Raw genomic sequence first — 17,451 nt, 5'->3', positions numbered from 1 at the left:
CAGGAGGTACTGTCTTCCTTTCCTCATTGTGCCATCGTTGTCACTCTTGCCTCTGATTGTGGGTTCAAGACCTACCTCAGTACTGTCCTGAGGCAGCTCTGGGTGAGTTATTAAACCAAAGTTGCATCTGCCTACTTAGCAGACCTATAAGATTCCAGAGCACTACTCGAGGAAGAGTAGGAGAATTCTTCCCAATGTTACCAAATCTGTGAGAATAACAGTGAATGCCCTCAATGCCCATTGAACAATACTACACATGAATAAGGCCATGATCTTAGCTCATTCAAATAGAAAGAATCCCCAGTTCCACCCATCAGAGAATTGAATTGCTTCAATATTATTCTCCCAGATTTTGTAAAATAATCTATTCTAACAAATACTCATTTATCCCACAGTTGTTTGTGGGATCTCACTATATGCCATGTTTACCTACAAAACAGCACTGACTACACTTGGAATGCGATTCATTGTCTGCGAAACCTTTTGGGATGTCCTGAGAATGAGACGGGCACTACATCAATGTAGGTTATTTTCAATCAGCAGCCTTTACATTTACACATGTCCTGCAAGTTGGAACAAAACCTGGTGCATATGAACATGATGGAGAGTGCCTCCATTTGAGCAATCCTTGAAGAAGTCCAGAGAAAGTTTCAGGAATTCTGTATAATTTCCCATGGACTCAAGGTAGTGTAGTCGAGACAAAGGCTTTTGAAATAATTTAAGAAGCAGTTGGGTTTTATGGTGCATGAAGGGAACTAGAGCTCTTTTTATCTGGATGAGCTATAATTGCAGCCTTTCCCATCTCTATCATGTACAGTATTATTCAAGGGCACTGAGGTCACTCAATGTTATTCCCAGATTTGGTAAAATAACCTGTTCTAACAATTTCTTTTATCATCTCTTGTTACAACATTGATGGGTTAATATTACTGAAAAAAGACAAATTCCAATATGTATTAGAATTCTTTAATTTAATAAATTCTTTGATCACCCAATAAAATAAAACAGAACCCAGAGTCATTCTTTACATTTACAATCTGGGTGAAGAGGAAGACTTCTACAGAGGTCAAAGTTCACCTTATCCCTTTAAGAGAAATACCTTTATTAATCACAAGCTTCTATGCTGAGACATATCGCAAAAATTGAGAAGGAGAAAAGCCAAAATAACGGGACTATAAGGTTAAGCTCATTAGCTACGTCCAAAACAAGAAGATTGGCTAGCACAATTGAAGATCGTTAAAGCAATTAATTCAGTCTTACAGGTGCAAGGCTGCAGCAGAGAAGCTGATGATGCTGTCACCATGGTTACCTAGTGTGAGACAAGCCACAAACATCCCAGTGGTATCACACCCCTATAGTAGGTACAAGGATTTCACACAACAGGTGTCAAGACAGTGCCTTCCCAGAAGGCATTGCAAATGCTAAAGAGTGCACCAAAATCAACAATAAGCTTAAAGGGGTAGGAAAGTCCTGGCAGGGGAGAGCACCTTTAGTTTAAAAGTACTCTCTCAACTATACATTGCTCACCTAAGGTTTCAGTTGATGATTTTTACAAAAAGGCCTACAGCGTTCTGAAGCGACTCAACAGGAAACCCTGCGGGAACACCTTCACCACATGGACTGCAGCAGTGAAAGAAGAAGGCTCATCCCACCTTCACAAGGGTGACAAGGGATGGGCAATAAATGTCAACCTTGTCAGAGATGCCTGAATCCCGAAAACAAATTTTAAAAAAGAAATTTGATGGGAATCAGAATTTCAGTCTGTTTAGTTGGATCCCAGTGTAAAACTAATTGGGAAACCTGTACTTATAGCTGATGGTGTGGTTTCCCAGAGACCCCACGGCCGTGAATCATCTCTGAAGTCTTCCTGGTTCTTCATGAAGTTGTTCATGTTTGTGTAGGTGCTTACCTCACTGGTAATAGCAGCCTAGCAGAGAGGAACACCATACTGAGGGTGTTTCCACGCAATTTGGCCTTTTTGTGAAAAAAACAACTATCAATCAAAATTCTAGTAAGAACATTATAGGAGTAATTCCGTGGGCCTCCATGTGCAGAATAGGGCCTTGTTAGAGGATAATGTAGGCTTGAGATAAGGCTATGAAAGTAGATGGCCAATTCTCCAACTTAGGCTCCCATTACATTGATGCAGCACATTGGGAGTGGATCCTTATAGAATTCATTTTATTTCCATCTAAGGTGGAAAAATGCTATCCCTCCAGACATTCCTTCCCCTTCAATTACTCCCTGATAGTAATTAACCATAGCACTCATCCAGGCTAGGTCTATACAGTATATAACACCATTCCTCCCAACTGTACAGTGTACATATTGCGTGTGTATGTACGTGTGTGTATGTATGTGTGAGTGTGTGTGTGTGGTGTGTGTATGTGTGAGAGAGTGTGTGTATATCTATATATAAAATATATGGGAACAGCACTCTCCTTAGCTAGGCATATACATTATATATAATAGCACTCAGTCTAGCTGGGCCTGTACAATAGTATAATCTTGTGAAGCAATTTGTATTTAAAGATAAAGAACTTTATTTTTTACAAAAATGTATTCTGCTTGACTGACATTGATGTGACATCTCGAGCGCGAATGACATTTTTTTGTATGCCTCAGGAGCTTTGCGCAATTTTCACCTTATACAGTGTCTAGCTCTTCACGCCGGTTAAGTGCACAGGTAATTGTGCTTGCTGACATAGAGCCACATACACTCTGTGGCTGACTTGATGCGCATTCCTGAGCTTCCATCTCTGCCCTCTGTTCATTTGTCAGCTGGTATGAAGATGCCTTCTTTCAAAGCAAAATGTCAAATGGTGAAAAAAAACCCACAGAAGGAGTATTAAATCTGGTCTGACAATTTGAAATTGCCTATTTGCAAGTCTAAACATCATGGTTTTGTTCTAGATCTACTCTCCTTAAAGCCCACGGTTGCACACATCACTAAATACTTGATCCAATGTCTTGCTGGGACCAATTCCTTGACCTTCTACATTAATGTCTAGATCCATTGGAAGGTAATTATCAATGTTACATAATCTTTTAAAAAAATGACAATAGTAATTCTATCTTTACTCACATTGAATGTTAACTTTTTCTGCTGCTTTGCACTTATTAATCAGATAGATTTCATAAGTGAGAATTCCCTCCACCATTACAATCAAATTCTTAATTCTATGCAAGCTTTAAAATCCTTTATGGCACTCTTGATGATTGGTATCCCATTTCTTACATTTGATAAAAGGGTCATTATAACAGTCAAAAGTCATATCTCAGACTCCCTTCTGTAAGACCTTTGATCCAATGCCAAAGTTGCCTGTAATCGGTCGAATTCGTGCCGGCTGCTGTTTGGACTCGGGTCATCCAGGACCCTGCTGTCATCATCATCACCCTCATCATCCTCATCTCGGCTCATGAAAGCCAACTCATTCTCATAGCAGAAGGAGTTTGTGCTGGGAACGAGGAACTTGCTTTCCATCAGTTCCTTGGCACTGCATCGGGGGGTTGTGGGCACCTCATAGGTTTTATGGAAATGTGAGTAGTCCACTTTGTACTGGTCCTTCTCCTCAAAGAGCACCGGTTCGAAACGCTGACCCCACAGAATCTCACTGGCCAAGTACGAGCTGCGGGCTTGTGTGGTCATTGCTGTAGCTTCCACCATTCCTTCCAGGATGACCACAATTTCAAAATCCGCCATCTCCAGGTCCTGCCTGCTAATACCATACAGAGGACTTTCCTCATCAATCTCATGGAGAATAGTTATAGGGGAAACTAAGAATATACGATCGTATCCTTTATCAAAACCCACGTCAATGTCAATCTGGTCAAGGGGTATATATTCTCCTTCCTCAGTGATCCGTGGCTTGATCAATTGAGCCCGGACATGGGCTTCCACTATGTGACTTTTCCTCAGATTTCCCACCCGCCACATAAGAGAGAGTTTGCCATCCCTCATGGCTATTACCGCGTTATGGCTAAAAAGTAAGGTCTGGGCTCGTTTCTTCGGCCGTGCCATTTTAGCCATTATGGCACCAATCATGAATGAGTCTATAATGCAACCTACGATGGATTGGAAGACCACCAAGAAGATGGCCAATGGACACTCTTCCGTCACACAGCGGAAACCATACCCTATTGTTGTCTGAGTTTCGATGGAAAAAAGGAAGGCAGCAATGAATCCATTTACCTGCAAAACACAAGGCATGAAGTTCTCATCACTGGTAGAGTTCTCTAGGTCTCCATGTATCAGCGCAATAAGCCAGAAGGCCAGGCCGAAAGCCAACCATGAAATGACAAAGGCTAGCGAGAAGATCAGCAGCATATACCGCCAGCGAACGTCCACGCAAGTCGTGAAGATATCGGCAATGTACCGCTGGGGCTTGTCACTCATGTTTGCAAACTGTACATTGCACTGGCCATTCTTCTTCACAAAGCGACTACGGCATTTCCTCCTGGTGTGGATCTTCCCGTTGCCATAGCCGTTGATTCCTGGCATGGTTGTCAACCTCAGCCCGTCTTCTTCTGAGGATACGATGCTGTAACGGCTGTCACGGGCGCCAGTCATTCCTGTCCTCAGAACAAAATTTGTTCAGCTGAGGGGCCCGGTTTGCCAACCGCCAAGGCCCCCAGCCCCCCACCCACCCCCCCAAGGAAAAATAAACAAAGTAGAGTCTCTGACAACGGAATTGAGTCCAGGCAGCTTGGCTCGCCTTGTCAGTGTCTTGTCAGTGTAGCACCCTGAAATGAAAATAATTATGGTTAAAATGTGCAATATTTAGAAATGCAAACGTCACACTCAAAAATGTTAAATAGAGTTTTGGTCTGTGTCACTAGCATTGAAGTCAACTGAGTTATCTCTTTACAAACTTAGGAACAGAAGTCGACCAGTCAGCCCCCCGAAGCCTGCTCCGGCCATTTAAGCAGATCATGGTGTGAGTTCTCAACTTTACCTTTGCCACTGACCAGTGGGCAGTTTATTCTCCCCACCCCCTTGTAGGATTGGGTTAACTGGAAAAGATAGAAATCCCCACAGCCTCTTGCACACCTGCTTACAGTCAGCCATAGGCAGCCTTGATGGAGGGTTGTAAGCAGAACAGTGTCAGCATCTGCAAGATATGCATTCAGTCCAAAATAAGCACAATCCAGAATATGCAAACCCATTGTGTAGTTTTAATTAAATTATAGTGAACTGGGAAGAGGGGTAGGTGTAGGATGTAATTTTTCAATATGCAGCAATGAAACATTTCCACTCAAGTGGCAGGAGTGTGAAACTGGCTTGATTTATCACTGGATAACTAGTGAAACTGGCTTGATTTATCACTGGATAACTAGTGGAACTGGCTTGATTTATCACTGGATAACTAGTGAAACTGGCTTGATTTATCAATGGATAACTAGTGGAACTGGCTTGATTTATCACTGGATAACTAGTGGAACTGGCTTGATTTATCACTGGATAACTAGTGGAACTGGCTTGATTTATCACTGGATAACTAGTGGAACTGGCTTGATTTATCACTGGATAACTAGTGGAACTGGCTTGATTTATCACTGGATAACTAGTGGAACTGGCTTGATTTATCACTGGATAACTAGTGAAACTGGCTTGATTTATCACTGGATAACTAGCAGGTTTAGAACAGGATGAATACGACTCTTCAGCCAGGGTGTTACTTCCCGCGGACGGGCGCAGCCCTAACCTGAACGGACGTGAAAGAGCGCGAGATAATGTTGGGTGAGTGTCCCGATGTCATCGCGCACTCGCGTGGTTTCACTCAGCAGGCACGCGCGGCAGTCGGAAACGTGCCCACCAACAATAAAGCCCCATTAACAATGCAATCGACAGCGATTTTACGTGGCCCGTCCACATTTACGGTTGGCGGACGTGCCATTCTCCCAGGTGGCATCAGATTTTTGCTCAGTCCTCGATCCAGGGTGGATGAAATCTCCGTGAGCAAATAAAATAAAAAGAGATATCTGGGTACTGGTTTTTTATGAGTTATGCTTTCAGGTGCTTGATTGTGCTGCATGGACATATTTTGCAGCATTTTTGTCTTGGCCTTTAATCTATGGAAGTCTGCAGCTCCCTGGGCCAGCTGTCTGCCTTCAGGGAGCTCTCTCGAAGCGCTCACCCGGACCCTTGGTTATATCAGCGCCCGCCCTCTTCCTGCCCCCACCCTGGCAGCGCTGAACATTTCAGCACACGTTTCACACTGGTTGGCGAATTGCCCAGCCAGTGTGAAATAGTGGATGGGTGCTGATCGCAGCCGGTGGCTCATTTCCTGTCCACTCCAGGGCCCGCCGATTGTGTGTGCCCGACGACCGAAAAATTCAGGCCTTCATTTCATGGCATCGTTTTGCTTTCAGTCTCTCCAAAAGCTTAAGCTGCGTTAGAATTTAAACAAAATTCAAAACAAAAATCAAATCCAGCAAAGGTGCAATGGGCTAATTGGCTGCCTTCTGTGTCCTTTGATTCCGGACGGGGACACAATTCCGCACTTTGCTAAGTTACCGGTCACCTCAGGCACTTCCATATAAAAATAGAGGGAAAGTCAATGGAGGAGTCTTTATTCTTCCTCCTACACATCTCTTTGCAACTGGCTGGAACATGCCATTGGCAAAAGCCTGGGAGCAGGGCTGCCTATCTGCTCCTCACAAAGTTTTCAAGACTGTGATCAATAGATATTTATTGGGTAAGGCCGTCAAGAGATAATGGGTTAAAGACAGGCACATGAGATTGAGGAACAGATCAAACATGACCTGATTGAATGGAGGAGTAGAATCGAGGGGCTGAATGGCTGACTCCTGTTCCCCTGTTCCCATGCTCCATGAAGGGAGAAAAAGATAGTAAGAAAAATGAACATGAACATCTATTAAAAGAACTAAATGTTGGCATTTGGTCAGCCTGTTTGGAACAGTCGTGCACCAATGATAAGCCTTCAACCTAGAACTACAGTAATAGTACACTATGCACATCAGGGTCCTATGAAACTGTATGACAAGTTATGTAACACTGCAAATAACTTTGTGTTCAGTAATTCAAGAGCGGTTAACAACAAGTATATTTCTGATTCCTGTGTTGTGAGGGGCTGGGAACTCATTTATGTAGAAGGCAATGCATATTTCTTTTTCAGTTCACTATCTATCAATGCAATAGCAGCAACAATTTCTTACAATTGCTTTAGAGATGTTTTATTGCACTGAGATTGTGCTCCCCAGAGGGTTTCAAACCCTAGACTGATTTTCAAGCATTTTGTTTTCTAAATTACAACTTTCAGCTTCCGTGAATTGAATGCTTCAAATCATCATGACTTCCTAAATATATGTATTTTAAAAAGAGTCACTTGCTCTTTGCAAAGTGATGAATTTTGAGAGCAAATCTAATCTTTTTTTTCTAAAAATGTATATTGTCAATTCTTTATTTTTTGTGAATTGTAGTGCTCAATTGCACTGAGGGATTGGAACATTTTCCAATCTGCATCAATCACTCCCAGATCAGGTATCATGCAGCTAAATTTGGAATAAAGCTCCCTGAACTCTGCTGCAATGATTTGCCTTAGCTGTATCCTCAGCAAAGCATGATACTGAATGGGGATTGTCAAAACATGCTTCATATTTGACACTCTGGGGTAGATCTTGACTTCATGTGATACAGTAGATCAGTCAACAGCATAAAATGTCACTCGTGGCTCAGTGCATAGCATTTTTGCCTCTGGATTGGGAGGATGTGTGTTCAAGTCTCACTCCAGGGCTTGAACACAAAATCCAGGCTGGCAGTGCAGTATCATCTTTCAGCTCTGTCTTGTCAGGTAGGATGTGGAAGATCTCATGGCACTATTCTGAAGAAGAGTAGGGGAGTTATCCCTGGTGCCCTAGTCAATATTAATCCCTCATCCAACACCACTGAAAAGAACAGATTAGCTGGTTATTATCACATCACTGTTTGAGGAAGCTTGCTTTACACAAATCAATTGCCACATCTCCAGCACTGACTACAGTTCAAAAGTCCACTGAAATTGCATCAAATCACGGCAGTTCTGTGCTGTTGACCTGACCTTATTAGGAACTGTCCAGAGCCTGAAGACTTAATCCTGTCAGTCTCAGAATAGGATTTACTCATTTCCCAGAGCGAAAAAGCACTGTGCTAACACCATGGGCCCAAATATCTGCTGGCTATGGCCCTGCTGATTATACTAAGATAATGCCTGTCAGCGATCTCCAGTGCTAACCCAACCAGAGTTTACACGTAGTTTGCGTGAGATTGACAGGTGCCCACATCAATACAAGTACACCTCCGGCATCTGCCTGCCCAAGCGTTGCCAACTCTGATTGGACACATTCCTGGCGGTGTCATCACATGCAGCAGGATTTTCCATGCCGGCCGGTGTCGGGTGTGTTCGGTGGCGTGAACGGATGATATGGTGCGATAGGTTTCATGACGGTGTAAAACCAGCTTGTGATCGTCCGCTCAGCCCACAGATGACGGGCTGTGTTTCCCGCCATTGGACGTCAGAAGCCTCATTGTAATACATCAGCATATCATTATGGGCCAGTTGGATCGTCCAAGGGAAAACACGGCGACATGTTTCACAACAGCACATAAGCAACGTGCACCTGGCGAGCTGCATTTCACTCAGGACTTTGAGCTTTGTTTACCTACCTCGCTTCAGTCAGCGCTTACAGTCATCAGCGCCAGGCTTCACAGACAGCACCACATCACTTTTAGGGGGGCTCACGGTAGGTGTCTACCTACCAGATCAGCCACATGTGGGTGGATTTTCAACAGGTGCAGGGTGAGCTGGCGAAGGGGGAGAAGTGGCCTCAGGCAAGGGAAGAGGCTGCAGGGTGAGTGCTGTACTGGGGAAGGAGGGTAACCCAGGTTGTGGGGGCACATATTGATCTGTGCAAGTGGCCTCAAGATGGTGAGGGCTGAGGGAGCAGTCTCCAGAGGAGATGAGGCCAGATGGACATGTGAGGGTGTGTATGAGAATGGGTGGTGATGTACCTTGGGCTGGCAGTGAGTGAGATGCCAGTGAATGTGTGATGGGATTGAGTGTGTGAGTTTAGAGTGATGAGATGGTTGCCATACCCTGGCTGCACGGATGAGATCATTCATCCTCTATCTGCATTGAATGGCCAACCTCTTCTGTGTAGCATTGGCACTGACCACCACTACCACCAACTGCCATGCTGGGTTGGTGATGCTGCTGCCCATCCTGTGGCCAGAGCGGGGGTAGGGGACATCATGGCGGGCCTCCACGGCATCCAAATAGCTTTCCAGTGACACGTCATTAAATCTGGGGGCTGCAGTCTTTTTACCTTTCATGGACATCTTCCCTGCAGCAGTCATGGGCTGGAAGCACTGAGATGTCTGCACGTGGCTGGACTTTAAACGTGGCGCTCAGTGTGATGAGGTATCAAGGTGATGGTGTAGCAGGCAAATTAGAGCCCGCCCGCCATGGAAATGGCATGTTTCCCGGGAATGCATAAATAATGCGTCGGGTTTGGGATGAAACAGCGTGAAAACCCGCCATCGTGGCTGGAGAGTTGTTTTACCTGCCCGCTGCCACAATTGACCCACCCCCACACTTCTGCCATTGGTCACCCAACCTGTCAATCGTCATGGCATAGCACCTGCCCACAACCGATTGGAAAGTGAATAGGTTCTGCATTACCTGACTGGATGATTCTTAACAGTCTGTCAGGCAGCCCTTTTTCACATTGCCAACATTTTAATAACTAATAAACAAAAGTGTTCAAAGCGATTTTTTTTAAAAGAAAAATTTTCCATTTCTCCGATGATTTTTCTTTTGAGTGTTTGCTCACAGCAATGTCCTGAAGATTTATCTTTAATTCATGGGGACGCCAGGATAATCCTTGAGGATTGACAGCCCTTATCTGCCCCATCCTGCCAACAGGGCATGTGATTCCCACATGGACTCCTTTTGAATCCTCAAAGGGCTCCAGGTTGGTTTCCCTGACCTGGACCAATCTGATATGACCCACTCCTCCCTTCTGAAGACAAGCATGCCTTATCCCTCTTTGGCGTACTAGCATCCAATCTTATGCTGGGACCAGGGACGACAGAATTCCCAGCAGAGGGGCTCCCCACCCTCACGGCTACCTTGTGACATCATCGGCCATGTAAGTGGAAGTTCTGCTCCCCACAAGACCAACTGTAAACTCCCAGAGTTGGCAGAGCCAGCATACAAGAGTCACTCTCTGTTTCCAGAACATTCTGCTAGAGTTACAGTGGGATTCCCGTGGGTCTCAGGAAGAGATTATTGACCAATGTGATAACCTCGCCATCCAACCAACTTCTAACAATTTGAAGATCCCAAGATATGGGGACTAACAAATCAGCTGAAGATTAAACCATGTTAACTGATAACATAAAACTTGAAAAACCCAGAATGGAATAACTGATCACCAAAATTACACTTTTAGGTCAACTCAACTGCACTAGACACATAATCAAGTGAGTATTGTACAGATTATTACATTTTTTATTCATCCATAAGATGTGGGCATGGCTGGCTAGGCCAATATTTATTGCCCATTTCTAATTGCCCTTGAGAAGATGAAGGTGAGCTGCTTCTTGAACTGCTGCAGTCCATGTGGTGTAGGTACACCCTCCGTGCTGTTAGGGAGGGGGTTCCAGGATTTTGACCCAGTGACGGTGAAGGAACGGCGATATATTTCCCAGTCAGAACGGTGAGTGACCTGGCAAGGGATTTGTAGGTGATGGTGTTCCCATCTGCCTGATATCTTCATTCTTCTAGGTGGTAGAGAACTGAATTACTGAATTCCCTCCCTAAGCCTATCCCCCTCTCTATCTCTCTCTCCTCCTTTAAGATGTTCCTCAAAACATATCTCTTTGACCAAGCATTGGATCATCTGCTCTAATATTTCTTTATGTAACCTGAAGTCAAATTTTCTTTGCGAATAACTCCTGTGAAGACCCTTGAGACATTTTATTATGATAAATTTAAGTTGGTGTTGTCGATTAGCAACACAGTGTACAGCAGTGCAAATTCCACCAAAACATGTGATAATTTATGGATTGGCCTGAGAAAAAAAAATGACCATGCAAGCTGCCAGATTTAAAACTCAAATGGTACACTAATATCCTTCAGTGAAGGGACCCCATCCTGGTCTCATCCCAGTTCTATGGTTGACTTTTAATGCCCTTTGGGCAACAAGAAATGGGCAATAAATGCCTGGAGTGATAGAGGGGTAGGGGTGAGAATTGTAACTCTAATCCATAAATTGATAGTGGGATGGGACAATTGGGCAGTTCTAACCAAATGCCCCCACCCCCCACCATCCATACTCCTGTCTCTACTTCCAATCAAACTCCTTCAAAATGATGTTCAATTGATTAGTTTACAGCAGGCTTGCATTAACTGGATACTTTTACTGAGTGATTGATAATCATGCCCAATTTTTTTCACATTTGTCAGTGAGCATTGTTGTCAACTCCTTAATCAGCAATGAAGGGCGGACTGCACTAATCCAATTTGGCTTAATGAAATATTGGGCCTTGTATCAAATCTGGTGATGAAATGGACCAGTTTCATATTCTTTTCAAAGGAAATGGTGATGTATCTATTATTTGCCCCATTTCTTCTCTTCGTGGTCCGCCCGAATAACCCAAGGAGAAGTGCATGACAAGGTCCAAGGCTCCTGCCACTTCATAACCATCTGTTCATGGGTTCTTGTAACCTTCTGGATGGCATTTAATTGTGGCAATGGGGTCTTGCCTGCTGGCTGGAGAGCCAGTGAGAGCCTTGCATTGCCTCTTTTAGGGGAGGCCTGCTGAATTACGTGTCAATCAGGCAGTTGACAGCCCAACAGCGGGCCTTCCTCTGAATCAAGCACCCTGAGGGCAGAAGTCCCGCCCACTGGGAGCTGCCAGCCAATCAACTGTGGATCATGGGTGGACCAAAGCATAGAGGTGAGTAATGGTTGGAGGGATGGGGGTTGTGGGGGAGGGGGTTTAGAAGGTGGGTAGTAAGGGCAAGCGGTGGCTCACAGCAGGCTCCCCCTTTCCAATGCTGGGTTCTTCCATCATGCACTGAGTGCCTTTGAATGAGGAAGTCTCTCCCTCCCATCCCCAAGCCCTCCCAGATGCTGGCAAGGGTTTGTCATACTCCCCGCATAGCAACTTCCCCGTTCACCGCAGGGTTAATATCAGTGGCAGCGGAATGAAGCCCTGGACTGGGATTAATTACCCACTTAAGGGCCTCAATTGGCTGTGGGGCGGGTAGGCTGTCCACGGGCCCTTCCCACCACAAACTTAATCAGGTGGAGGTGTGAAGGTGGCGGGGTCCCCGCTCACTGCCCTCCCGCCTGATTAAATGTCACCCGCCTCCAAACTCGCTGCAGGGGAGGGCATTAAATTTCACCCTCTAGTTCTTTCCTCTTTTTTATAATTAGGTGCCTCTACCTCAGTGTCTCAGTGTTAGCTGTGGCCCAGTCGCTAGCACTCTAGCCTCTGAGTCACAAGATTCCGGGTTGAAGTCCCACTCCAGGCCTTGAGCAAAGAAAATCAAGGCTGACACTCAAGTGCAGGACTGTGGGAGTGCTGCACTGTCTTTTGGAAGAGACTTTAAACTAAGGCCCCATCTGCCTGTTTGGCTAGATGTGAAAGAATCCATGGCACTATTTCAAAAAAAAGCACAAGACCTCAATCGATCACAAAAAGCACATTATCCGGTCATTATGGCATTGTTGTTTGTGGGGTTTTGCTTTGCATATATTAGCTACCACATTTCCTATATAACAAACTTCATTGGCTGTGAAGCGCTTTCAGACATCCAGTGGTCGTGAAAAATCTCTACAAATGCAAATGTTTCTTTCTTTTCTTTCATTACGATGGGGCAGGAATCATGATTGGAGACCCTTTAGGTGTGTGCTCACACCCTACCATTTCAGTTCCTGAAACATTGATGCTCCAACTCATTCTGTCCTATACTGAGCCCAAATATCTTCTCCTGCCTAAAAAGGACAGGAGTTACGCACTCTTAGGGCAAAGGCAGCGTGGCCTATGTGCTCTCAATATGGATGATAACAGTTGACTAACTGAACCTAAATCAACTGGAAATAAAAAATACAGCTTTCAGGAACTCCTGAATTCGGCCCATTTAAATGTGGTTACCTCTTTAAAACGAAACTGGCTGCACTCGTGCAAGTAAAATCTCTCTCCCTCTGTGTGACACACCACTTCTTTCAAAATCCTGAAGTCTTTTACATCTGTAATAACTCCAGGTGCTCAGGGAAAGAAGCTGCTTCACAAAAGTTTCTTTCGTCTTTTAATCTTTTGTATTTGTTTGTGGAAAGAAATGGTCTGACTAATCAATATTAAATAAACAATTGACATGATGTTTGTACCAAAGCCAATTTAATCACTATTCAGTGATTCAGTTGAAATAGGAATGAATAAAACACAAAATCCTGAATTCAACACAAGATGATTCAATGTCTATTGCTGCATCTTTCTTACAGAAGAAAGAAAGAACTTGCTTTTATATAACAAGTTTCATGACCACAGGATGTCTCAAAGTACCTTTACAGTGCCTTTGAAGTGTAATCTCAAAGCTCTTGGTTAATCAGAAGTCAGAAGGTTGGGGACACAATTAAGTCCAACACCAGAGACTTGAGCACATGATCCAAGCTGACACTTTAGCGCACTACTGAGGGAGTATGCATATAAAGGCAGTGTCATCCAGATAAGATGTTAAGCCAACCCATCTGCCCTTTTAGTTGGACTTAAAGGATTCCACAGCACTATTTGAAGAAACATTGAGGAGCTCTCCTGACATCCTGGCCAGCATTTATTCCCCAACCAGCTGGGCAACCTTGTCATTTCAGAGATTCATAAAATGGTGACACACCGAAGGAGGTCATTTGGCCCATCATGTCCTTGCTGGCTCTCAAGAAGGGCTAGTCCTACACCCTTGCCATTTCCCTGTAGCCCTGCAAATTTTCTCTCTTCAAATGCTTATCCATTTCCCTTTCGAAAGCCATGCTCGAATCTGCCTCATTTAGCTCAGTGCTATTTGTGGAATCTGTTGCGTTTCTTACATCACACAGTGACCACACTTCAAAACGTATTCAAATGGGATGTCCTGAGATGATGAAAGGCCTAATCTGGCTCTGTAACTGCCAGATAGGACATTCATTTGAAGCTCAGTAGTGTAAAAGAGAGAGGTTAAATGCCCTGTCATGGAGTGCACTGTTACAGAATGGAATTCCTGTGAGTTTGATGAGAAGGAGCGGAGGGAGGTGCTCTGTTCTCTCTCTTTTTCTTTCTCTATCTTTCTCAGCCTGCAGGGGACCAAGGGCAAGATTTTTACCTCATCGGGCGGGCGTGGCAGGCGGGCCCGGGAACGGCTGCAAAACCGACTGTCGCCCGCGATCGGGCCCCGACCGCGATTTCACGCTGGCTGGAATGGCCAGCCAACGTGAATCACAGGTTGAAATGCTCAGTGCTGCCTGAGTCGGGAGGGTGGGGGGAGGAGGAGGAGGACGAGCGCAGAAGTCAGCACATGCACACGCGGGGGGCCTGCTCAGTGAAAGCTCCCTGAAGGCACAGAGCTGCCTCAGGGAGCTGAAGATTTCTAATTTTAAAACTAAAGAATCGAGTCACATGAGCAGAGGCATGTTAAAAATTAGTTTTAAAAGTCTTTTTCTAATCACTGGTCGAAACCTCATCCCGCCCGTGGATGAGGTTTTACAAAAAAATGCAAAGGCCGCTTGGCCTATTCGCCCACCCAACTGTAAGATTGGACGGGCGGGGAAAAATTCAATTTAATTTGATTAATTGATGGGCTTAACAGCCCTCTGAATTGTCGGACGGCACGCTGTCGACTCCCGGCCGCCTGCTGATCGAAATATCGCACGATGATGTTGGGGCACTTGCCCGGTGTATTCATACACTATTTTACACCCATTCGGGTCGCGCCCAAGCCCACCCGACGAGGGAGAAATTCTGCCTCAGGAGAGGACTGAGTTTTAAAAACATCCAAGAATGACATCACAGGGGGAACAAAAGTCATCAGCTGGTGAGAAACTGCTGTTAGGGGGGGTCTTCAAGCACCCTCCCTAACATTTTTTCTAATTAGAAAAAATTAGAAAAACACATTCTTCTTGAAAGAAGGAGCTACTTAGATTTCAGTCAGAATCATAAGCAATAGGGAAATAAAGTTAAGGGCAAAGCCAGGTAAAATGAAATAGTATAAGTAAAACAAAGTAAAACAAAATTAAAATAAGGGAAGTAAATTGAAGCAATGGCAGGTCAGGTGGAATGTGCGTCCTGCAATATGTGGGAAGTTGTGGATGTTACCGGTGTCCTAGATGACCACATGTGCAGGAAGTGTCACCAACTGCAGAACCTTGAGCTCCGGGTTTCAGAAGTTGAATGGTGGCTGGAGTCACTGTGGTGCATCAACGCAGCTGAAAGCTACATGGACAGCATGTTCAGAGAGGTGGTCACACCGCAGCTTAGGAGCCTGGAGGCAGAAAAGGAATGGGTGACCACCAGGCAGTCCAAGAGAACTAGGCAGGTAGTGCAGAGGTCCCCTGGGATCCCGCTCGCCAATCAGTTTTCTGTTTTGGATATTGGTGAAGGCATTGGTTCCTCGGAGGAGTGCAGTCAGAGCCAGGTTTGTGGCACCACAGGCGGCGCTACTGTACAGGAGGGAACGAAAAAGAGGGGAAGAGCAGTAGTAATAAGGGAATCATTAGTTAGAGGAATAGTCAGGTGCTCCTGTGGCTGTTGACGTGACTCCAGGATGGTACGTTGCCTCCCTAGTGCCAGGGTCAAGGATGTCACAAAGTGGCTGCAGGGCATTCTGAAGGGGGAGGGTGATCAGCCAGAGGTCATGGTCCATGTTGGTACCAAAGACTTAGATAGGAAAGAGGATGAGGTCCTGAAAGCAGATTTCAGGGAGCTAGGAAGGAGATTGAAAAGCAGGACTGCTAAAGCAGTAATTTCAGGATTATTCCCAGTCCCATGTGCAATAAAAATAGGAGAATTGAGCGATTGAACATGTGACTAGAAAGTTGGTGTAGGAGGCAGGGTATCAGAGTTCTGAGGCATTGGGACCAGTTCTGGGTAGCACCTGTACAAGCCTACATGTGAACAGCACAGGGACAAATATCCTTGCAGGGAGATTTGCTAGTGCTGTTGGGTGGCGGGTTTAAACTAGATTGGCAGGGGGATGGGAACCTGAGGGCAAATTCAGAGCAGGGAACAGGAGATGGAGAAATAATGAGTGATTTTGACAGACAGAAGCAGCACAGGTTAAACGCAGCACAGGAATTTAACCGTGTGTATGTAAATGCAAGGAGTATAACAAATAAAGCTGAGGGCACATGTAGACACATGGCAGCGTGATATCATTGCTATAACGTAAACTTGGCTTAAAGAGGGGCAAAAATGGCAGCTCAACATCCCTGAATGTAGAGTTATCAGGCAGGATAGAGAAGGGGATAAAAAAGGTGGGGGTGTAGCATTGTGGTTAAATAAACAATTATAGCTGTGAGAATGGATGTTATACTAAATGAAGCACCAAATGAGGCCATATGGGTTGAGCTCAGAAATTAAAAAGGGATACCCACATTGCTAGGGGTGTACTATAGACCCCCAAATAGTGGATGGGAATTAGAAGAGCAAATATGTAGGCCAATTTTTGAGTGCAAAAACAATAGGGTGATAATTGTTGGACACTTTAACTACCCTAATATCACTTGGGATACGAACAGTGTGAAGGGCACCGAGGGCACAAAATTCTTGAACTGCATTCAAGAGAACTTTTTCAGCCAGCATGTAACAAGCCCAATGAGAGGGGGTGCAATTCTGGATTTAGTCTGAGGAAATGAAGCTGGGGAAGTGGATGAAGCAGCAGTGGGTGACCATTTTGGTAATTATGACCATAAAACAGTTCTGGAAAAGGACAAAGATAGAACAGGAGTAAAAGTTCTAAACTGGGGGAAGACAAATTTGACAAAGCTGAGAGGTGAACTGGTGAGAGTGGACTGGATGCATCTACTAGAAGGGAAAACAATGTCAAATCAGTGGGAGGTATTCAAAAGCGAGATCTACTTGCACAGTGTAGACATGTCCCCACAAAGAAAAAAGGTGGTACTGCCAAATCTAGAGCCCCCTGGTTATCCAAAAGCATTCAGGCCAAGATAAAGCAGAAAAAAGAAAGCTTATGACAGTCGCAAAAAGCTTAATACTGTAGAAAGCCTAGAGGGATATAGAAAGTAAAAGGGTGAAGTAAAAAAGGAAATTAGGAAAGCAAAGAGAGGATACGAAAAAATATTGGCAGGTAGAATCAAAGAAAACTCAATGATGTTTTACCAGTACATTAAGAGCTAGAAGATAACTAAGGAAATGGCAGGGCCTCTCAGAGATGTACATTGTAACTTATGCGTTGA

General features: G+C 44.7%; 1 protein-coding gene and 1 long non-coding RNA gene across 3 annotated transcripts in view; both read right to left on the bottom strand.

Annotated features, from left to right (window-relative positions):
• Window positions 1-952: 952 nt before the first annotated feature.
• On the bottom strand, window positions 953-4,620 carry LOC144690767 (ATP-sensitive inward rectifier potassium channel 12). The gene has a single exon (XM_078558575.1). The coding sequence runs from the start codon at window positions 4,568-4,570 to the stop codon at window positions 3,272-3,274; it is 1,299 nt and encodes a 432-aa protein (XP_078414701.1). The 5' UTR covers window positions 4,571-4,620; the 3' UTR covers window positions 953-3,271.
• Window positions 4,621-4,655: 35 nt separating this feature from the next.
• Window positions 4,656-17,451, bottom strand: part of LOC144691222 (uncharacterized) — a 67,191-nt gene continuing 54,395 nt past the window's right edge. For both annotated transcript variants that reach the window (XR_013579063.1, XR_013579064.1), the window contains one exon: window positions 4,656-4,743. This is a non-coding gene — a long non-coding RNA (uncharacterized LOC144691222). The remainder of the gene's footprint in view (window positions 4,744-17,451) is intronic.

This window comes from Cetorhinus maximus, chromosome 15 (genome assembly GCF_964194155.1).
Source record: "Cetorhinus maximus chromosome 15, sCetMax3.hap1.1, whole genome shotgun sequence".
In the NCBI taxonomy this organism is placed as follows: domain Eukaryota; kingdom Metazoa; phylum Chordata; class Chondrichthyes; order Lamniformes; family Cetorhinidae; genus Cetorhinus; species Cetorhinus maximus.
This window is presented reverse-complemented; position numbering and strand designations above follow the sequence as displayed.